The sequence below is a fragment of the Gopherus flavomarginatus genome, chromosome 5, assembly GCF_025201925.1.
Source record: "Gopherus flavomarginatus isolate rGopFla2 chromosome 5, rGopFla2.mat.asm, whole genome shotgun sequence".
Classification (NCBI taxonomy): Eukaryota; Metazoa; Chordata; order Testudines; family Testudinidae; genus Gopherus; species Gopherus flavomarginatus.
In genome coordinates, this window is record NC_066621.1 from 39,289,070 (window position 1) to 39,297,226 (window position 8,157).

The 8,157-nt window shown below is 55.1% G+C and overlaps 1 protein-coding gene across 4 annotated transcripts in view; it reads right to left on the reverse strand.

Moving 5' to 3' along the window:
• SYT7 (synaptotagmin 7) overlaps positions 1-7,861 on the reverse strand; it is a 177,295-nt gene extending 169,434 nt beyond the window's left edge. Inside the window, exon 1 of one of the 4 annotated variants that reach the window (XM_050956176.1) lies at positions 7,713-7,861. In XM_050956176.1, coding sequence (XP_050812133.1) covers positions 7,713-7,743 — 31 coding nt within the window. In that variant the 5' untranslated portion in view covers positions 7,744-7,861. The remainder of the gene's footprint in view (positions 1-7,712) is intronic. The other 3 variants (XM_050956177.1, XM_050956178.1, XM_050956179.1) reach the window with 3 other exon arrangements.
• Positions 7,862-8,157: the final 296 nt, after the last annotated feature.

Consider the following 8,157-nt stretch of genomic DNA (forward strand, 5'->3'; position numbering starts at 1 on the left):
GCTGCAGGGCAGGATGGAGGGGCATTGGCAGGACAGGGGACCCAGAACTGAACTAGCAAGATAGTGCTGTAGGGCAGGATGGAGGGGCAGTGGCAGGACAGGGGCCCCAGAACTGGACTAGTGGGATGGTGCTGTAGGGCAGGATGGAGGGGCATTGGGAACCAGGGGCCCCAGAACTGGACTAGCAGGGTGGTGCTGTAGGGCAGGATGGAGGGGCATTGGCAGGACAGGAGGCCCAGAACTGAACTAGCAGGGTGGTGCCGCAGGGCAGGATGGAGGGGCATTGGGAAACCAGGGGCCCCAGAACTGGACTAGGAGGATGGCACTGCAGGGCAGGATGGAGGGGCATTGGCAGAGCTCTATGAGAGCCCAGGGCTGGCACAGCAGAGGGATAACACAGGGCAGGATTGAGGGGATTGGCAAACTGATGCAGGGACCTCAGGAGCGGAAGAGCAGAGGATGCTGTAGGTCTGGATTTTGGGGCCTTGGCAGAGGCGAATGCAGGTAAATGTATCAGCAGCACCAGACCCGACATAACAGAAGATGCCCTAGATCAGGGGTCCCCAATGCAGTGCCCGCAGGTGCCATGGCACCCACCAGGGCATCTAAGGTCACCCGTGTACTGGCCGGCAGACAAGCATCCACAGAAATGCCGCCAAGAAGCAGCGTCATCCAGAGGCGTCGCCACCAAAATGCCGCTGATTTACAGCGGCATTTTGGTGGCAACACCTCTGGATGATGCTGCTTGTTGGTGGCATTTTGGCGGCGACACCTATTGACGTTGTTGCTTGTCAGCAGCATTTGGGCGGATGCTCATCCACCACCACGGTCCTCCGTGGCTCGTCGTCTGAAAAAGGTTGGGGACCACTGCCCTAGATCAAGAGGACTGAGGTGAAAGCTGGGGCAGAAATAGCAGGGTGGTGCTGTGGCGCAGGATGGAAGGGCACTAGCACAGCCAGAGAGGCAAACCTGGAGTAGTGGGGGGGTCAGACACAAGTCAGCAGAGCTGCACAGGGAGGCCCAGGGGAAGCGAACGTGGCTTGTTCATGGAAATGGCTCTTTGGCCTCTCCAGCCACCCAGCCCAAGGAGAGGATGGAGAGCGTCGTGCAGAATGGCTGGTAGCCTGGTTGAGCTCCTCACTCTGTGTCTGCTTCTCTGCTGGTGATTTTCCCCGGTACATAAACCCTGCTCCCCAGTACATGAACGCTGCTCCCCTCCCGGCTGTTCTGCTCATGTAAGTTCAGGGCCATTGTGCTATCTGTACTAGGGCCCCAAAAAAAAACAATCTTTTTGATGTTATTTCATCTTATTTTTAACCAACCCATCTTTTGTCTCTGCACCACAAGCCCTCGGGAGTCACCTTCCCTTCTACTCCCCTGCTCTGCCATCCCGACACCTGCTGCTCAAACACGCAAACCTTTTCATCTCAGATCCAGGAGCTCCCCCCTCCCCTGAGAAAACAGCAGGCACTTGGTTATTTATTCACCACATTGTGAGGGGCCATCACTCAGGCTGCTCAGCTCTGTTAGTGCAGCTGGTGATCAGAGGAGAGGAGGCACCAAAGGAGCAGTGGAAAGGGCTGCCCCAGGGACACAAGAGGCTCTTCCATGTGGGGTGCTGATCCCCTGCCCCCCAAGCCTTACTCACACAGTCATGGGGGACAGCCTCTATTAAACTGCTCCCACACCTGCCCTCCCAGAAGTGCTGGGGGCATCAGAAATTCTCACACTGCCAGACAGCAGAAGGGCATGACAGGGGTGGGCAGTCTCACTCCACGGGCTGAGATGGAAAGAGACAGAGCCTTATTACATGGTGATGGAAGAGACGGGACGGGAGGACATGGATGCGGGGGGCAAATATCTCACTCAGAGAGTCATGGGGGAGAAATTTCGCTTTGACATTAAGGCTGATCTGCTTTTCCCAAGAGATCAAGCCCTCAGATGTGCCATAGGAAGTGTAACTCCCCTGGGAAGCTGGGTATCATGCGTGGCATCACCCATTCCCCAAACCTCCCTGCTCCCTCCTCGCAATCCCTTGCCACAATCAGTCAGAGAAAAAGCCTTCTCTGCCACTCTTGGCCTCTGGAAAATCACCTCAGTTTGTTCTTGGTTTGAATTACACATGTAATGTCTCTTTTCACCCTAGACTATTTCCCTTAATAATGGCTTCAAACTCCTCCCATTGTTTAACTGGATTGTGGATTGTTTACAGTTAGGTAATAATTAATACCACCACCGCCTTCGGCTATAAAGCACCTTTCCTCCAAAAGTCCCGAAGTATTTTACAAGTCATAATGAATTATATTTCACAAATCTCTCAAGGCTGGTTACTTCCTGCACCACTGAAATGCAGCCACCTCTGGAGAGAGATGCAACTGCTGTTTAACCACACACAGCAACATTACACAAATTTGCACCAGGAAATGAAGGGTGATACTCTTTCCAACTGAACATAGAACAGGAATTCATTTTTGCAAGATGTAAGCACATGCAGGGAAGTTTGACCAGGATAGAGGGGTCTTGTCAGGGGATCTTTAATGACCACAAATGATCAGCACCTTGGTTTTATCATACTTCAGCCAGAAGATGATGCCGCCTGCAGCAAAGTGCCCCCTAGCACCAGGTACAGACAGAGGAGAAAGTGGCATCTACTGAGTCACCAACAGTATTTCCTGCAGCACCTCTATGTTTCCTGGAAATCTCCCGTACAAGTACTCACACCCAGTGTCCAGGGAGGTGCCCATCCACATACCAATCCAGTCTCATCTTGAATAATGCGTGAGCTCTAACGAGATCTGAGGCCACAGTTCTGTGCAGGCATTGGTATTTATTTCTCTGCTGCTGCTCCTGTTTTTGCTGTTGTAGCTATTGTCCCTGTCTCAGGACACACTCCTCCAAAGGCTGCTCATGGCATCTCCTTGTGATTGCTTTCAGACTAGAGATTTCAGCACAGGAACTAAACCAGGTCCCCCACCAACCCACTGCTGCTCACGCTGGTCTCCCCACACAGCAAGGCCTGTGCAGAGCTAGGTTTCTTGGCACGCTGGCTGAACTTGCGTCTGAGGAAGCCACACCTGCCGTCATAGCTTCTATATCTGGCTGGCCTGCTTCCAGGCCACACAATAGAGAGAGACATCATACAGAGCTGGATCCTGCAAGGGGCTGGGTGCCCTCAATTCCCACAGACTTCAGTGTAATCTCAGGGGAAGCTGAGCGGGCTTGGCATCCCCAGGAGTTGCTCCTAGCAGGATCAAGCCCACTCAAAATAACCCATATTTGTCTAGGGCCTGAGAGGGAAAATCTGTGCTGCCTTATCGTTGCCCCTACCTGGCTCCCTCTCCCTCCCCCTGTTTTAAGACAGACATTCAATTCCATTCCATGTGGCATCTTTACATCCCAGAAATCTACCCTTCCGCATGAGAGCCCGAGGACCGGAGGAGAGAAGGACCAAGGTGGGGCTGTCCCTATGACAGGGAGAGGCAGGTACGGGTGAGCACATTGGGATGACCTGGGGCTCAGGCAGAGTCTTTAGCCCAGCAGTGGGGCATGGGACAGTCACACATAAATCATGGGGGAACTGTGGTCAGGACAGGATCTTTAGTGCAGTGGAAGGCAGTGGGATAGGATCATGGTGACAGCGGGTCTCAGGGTGGGGTTGAGGCAGGCACAGGGGCTTTGCCCATTCGGAATGTTGGGAGGAGGGGCTCAGAGCAAGGGTGTGCTGGGACTAGGGGGCGCTAGTGCATGGACACCCAAATGCCACAGGGTAGGGGAGGGAGCCTCATTAGTGCAGCTAGGGGGCGTTGGACTAGGGTCACACACTTTTTGTGGTGCAGGGAGGAGCCCAGGGAGCGTTACCCACATAATGTGGTGAGGGCAGCTCAGCGCAGGGGCTGGGAGAGAGCTGCCCACACAGAAAGGCATATGCCAAACCTAGAGCAGTTCAGACTGAAGCTGCCTAATCTGGGGACAAGCAGCGGGATTCCTCAGTGGGGTAGAGGCAGGCAGAGTGATAGATTTGGGGCTCAGTCTCCCGGTAAGGGGCCAGGACAGAACAGGAGGCTGCAGTAATGAAGTGGTCTACAGCAAGAACTACTCACACACATTGCTGAGCTCGACTTTAATTATCAGCTCGGGAGAAAGACATGGGCCCCATTGTAGATAGTGCAATGGAGACCTCTGCTCAGTATGCAGGAGTGGAAAAAGCAAACAGCACACTATTGTCCACAAGGAAGGTGATGGAGAGTTACACGGAGACTATTATAACGCCAGTGTGTAAAACAATGGCATATGGAATCCTCATATGGAATACTGTGTGCCATGCTAGGGACCCTGTCTCCAAAGGGATCGAACAGAAACATAGGGATTCAGAGCCAGGACTGATTAGAGACATAGGAAACTTCCATATGAAGAGAGATTGCGAAGACTGGGACTGTTTAGTTTGGTGAGGAGCTGAATAAGAAGGGGAATGATCAAGGTATAGAAAATACTGATTGGCACAGAAGAGGTAGATCAGGTAATCTCATTTACCCTTGAACAGGATGAGAACTGGGGGCCAGCCAATGAAACAGAAGGGCAGCAAATTTTAAAACGATAAACAGAAATGTTGTTTCACACAACACATGATTAACCAATGGAACACCTTGCCACATTGTATCATTATGGTCAGTGATTAGCATGATTCACAAAAGGACTGCATGTTTGCACAGCTAATGAGAACATTAGATAGGGTTATAAAAAACAATATCAGAATTTGGAAGGGATATAAACTCTCCTGCTCAGGACAAAGTCAGATCAACTGAGGGTTTTAGGAAGGATGGTCCAGAGGTTAGGGCACTAGCCAGGCTTCTGGAGACCTGGGTACAACTGCCTGCTTTGACACAGACTTCCTGTGTGACCTTGGGCAAGTCACTTGTCCTCCGTGCCTCAGCGCCACATCTATCTCCCAGTGTGGTGGGAGCACAAATACATTAAAGACTAAGAGGTGCTCAGATACTATAGTGGTGGGGGCCAAGTAAGTATCTAAGGCAGCTGGGATGACACTTTGGAGATCAGGTTATTCCAGAATTGCTCACTTCAGGTATCATCTGGTAGTAGCCGTGGTCACATAAAGCAGGGGTTCTCAATCACTTTCTTTCCGAGCCCCATCCCCCACCCCTCAACATGCTATAAAAACTCCACAGCCCACCTGTACCACAACAACTATTTTCTTCATATAAAAGCCAGGGCTGGCATTAAGGGGTAGAAAGCAGGGCAATTGCCTGGGGCCTCACGAAGCTAAGTTGCTCAGGCTTCGGCTTTATTCCTGGGTGCTGGAGCTCAGGGCCCCGGTCTGCAGTTCTGCACAGTGGGGCTTCATCTTTCTGCCCTGGGTTCTGGACAGTCTAATGCCAGCCCTGCTTGATGGACACCCTGAAACCTGCTCACGGTCACCCAGGGGGCCCTGACCCCTGGTTGAGAACCACTGACATACAGAATACTGGGCTAGATGGACCCATGTTCTGGGTCTGCCAGCTCCTACAGGCCCAATTAGCTGAAGCCTGAGCATCTCCTTCAAATAGAATCGTGATTACTTGGAAAATTTGACTACATTCCAAAGAATCCCCTGAAGAAAAATCCACCCCCCAACTCCACTCATCTCTTGGATCTCCCCAAATCTCAAGAAAACAGCCTGTTCTGCTGCCCCTGGGAGTCCATCATTACTAGCCACCTTTGCAACCAAACCCTGCAGGTAACACCAGACCCCAGCCAGCCACACTGCGTTTGACAATGCCCCTTCCCTCTTCTTTTGCACTGGCAATAGACCCTTCTGCTGAGAGCCATAAATCCTAGCCCCCAACACCAGCGTGTTCCGGATTCCTAGGTAGTGGGCCAACTGCTCCCTGTGAGCATGAGATCAGCAAAGAGCACCAGCCAACGTGCCTCCCAAAATCCTTGTCCTCAGAGGGCAAGGGTAGGGAGCAGGTGAGGCCAGGAAGCTGTGCCTGAGCAGGACCCCCAGAGCCAGTCAGATGGAGAGGTTCTCCTCCCCCTCACTCTGGGCTGACTGCTCTCAAACTGGCTTAGTGACTCGGGAATGTTTTGCTTGTGTTGCGTTTATTTCTTCCAGGAATAGCAGGTGCCACTGCTCAGGCAGCTCTGCAGGGTGGTGACTCATTTGAAATGAGTGGCGGTGACTTCCCCCACCAAACTACTGTAACTCCTGTCTGGGAAACTCCAGAAAGCCCACAACCCAGGGAAGGAGAGGAGAGGAAAGGAATGGAGAAAGGAGGAGAAGTAGGTGGCTCCGTGGGTGGAAGAGAGGGAAAAGCAGAATAAGGAGAGGAAAAGAAAAGGGATATGGGGAAAGAGAAGAACAGGAGCAGAGATCTGACAGAGTAAATTGTGAGCCGAGAACAGGAAGGAGGTAATGGGAGCAGAACGTCAAAGAGACGAAAGAAATGGAAAGGAGGAATGGGGCGGGGAGGAAAGGGGAAGATGGGAGCAAAAAGGGGATGGAGATGGGATGGAGGAGGGAAGGAGAGATGGGGCAGAGGAGCAAAGGGAATGGGAAAGCAATGGGGCAAAGAGGAGAAGGAGAGATGGGGCAGAGGGGGAATGGGAAGAAGAGAGAGGGCCAGATAGGAGCAGAGGAGGAAGGAGAGATATCATGGGGCAGAGAGGGAAGAAGGAGGAGGAGGAATGGGGGGCAGAGGAGGAAGGAGAGATGAGGCAGAAGGGGAACAGGAAGGAGGAATGGGGCAGAGAGGAAGGAGAGATGGGGCAGAGGGACGAATGGGAGCAGAGGCAGAAGGAGAGATGGGGCAGAGGGCGAATGAGGAGGAAGGAGAGATGGGGCAGAGGGGGAACGGGAAAGAGGCGGAATAAGGGCAGAGAGGGAACGGCAAGGAGGAATAGGGGCAGAGGAGGAGAAGGCACGGGAACAGAGGTGAAAGGATAGATGGGGCAGAGAAGGAATGGGGGGAGGAGGAGGAGAGATGGGACAGAGGGGTTATGGGAAAGAGGCGGAATGGGGCAGAGAGGGAATGGGGAGGAGTAACAGGGACAGAGGCAGAAGGAGAGATGGGGCAGAGAGGGGATGAGGAGGAGGAATGGGAACAGAAGCAGAAGGAGAGATGGGGATGAGGGGGAATGGGGAGGAGAGATGGGGCAGAGGGGCAAGGGGAAGGAGGCAGAATAGGGGCAGAGACGAGAAGAAATGAAGCAAGTGAAGAAGAGAAGGCATGAGAGAGGGGAGCTCGAGCCCCATTCTGTAGCCGTGCCCTGCCCCCGCTCCCCATACCGGGGCACAGAGAAGTTCCACTAAGCAGCCGAGCCCTGCGCTCCCAAGCCGGCAGGCTCCCGCAGCCTCGCCGTCCCCATGCACCCAAGCCCCGGAAGGCAGCACCAGCAGCGCCAAGCCTGCAGCACCTGGGCGAGTGCAGCAGGTGCGCGTCAAGCGCGGCTGAGGGGGGAAAGCAGCTGCCTGCCAAAGGGCTACCCCGAGGGATGATGGGGGGCATCCCCTGGCCAAGCCCAGTCTGGAGAGAGGGGGACGCCGCCGCTGTCGCCCCCGTTCGGGCGGCTGGAGCAGCAGAGATCGAATCGCGCCGCTGCCCCGGTGTTCGGCGCTGTACAGCACCCAGCGGCTCAAGCAGAGCGCGGGCGGGCCCCGGAGACGCCCGATGGCCGCGACAGTCCCAGACGCGCTGGGGGGGGGGGCTGGCTCCTACCTTTGCCGCCAGCCTCCGGGTCTACGTACATGGTCCCTTCCTGGTAGCCGCGGGCTCTTCCCGGGCAATGCAGTCCCCGGACAGCGGTGCGGGCTGCTGGCTTTGTACGGTCCACACGGGCTCGCTCGGGGCAGCTGGGGGACAGCGAGCATCAGCCGCAGGCGGCGGGGAGCCGGGCAGGCGGGGCGGGCAGCCGAGCCCCGGAGCGGCCGGGAGCCGGCATGTGGGGGGAGCCTGGCTGGCGGCAGCTGCTGCTGCGAGGGGCTCCGCGGAGTGACTCACGTCCACACTGGGGCATGCCAGGCTCCGGCGCGCTCCCCACGCCCCGCCGCGCGCGCCTGTGTATGTGCGCAGCCCGGCCCGCTGCTGCTCGCTGCTGGCGTCCGAAGGAATTGCAGTCGCCTGCCGGAGCCGGACGTGGATGGGCCGGCGCCCGCCCAACCGG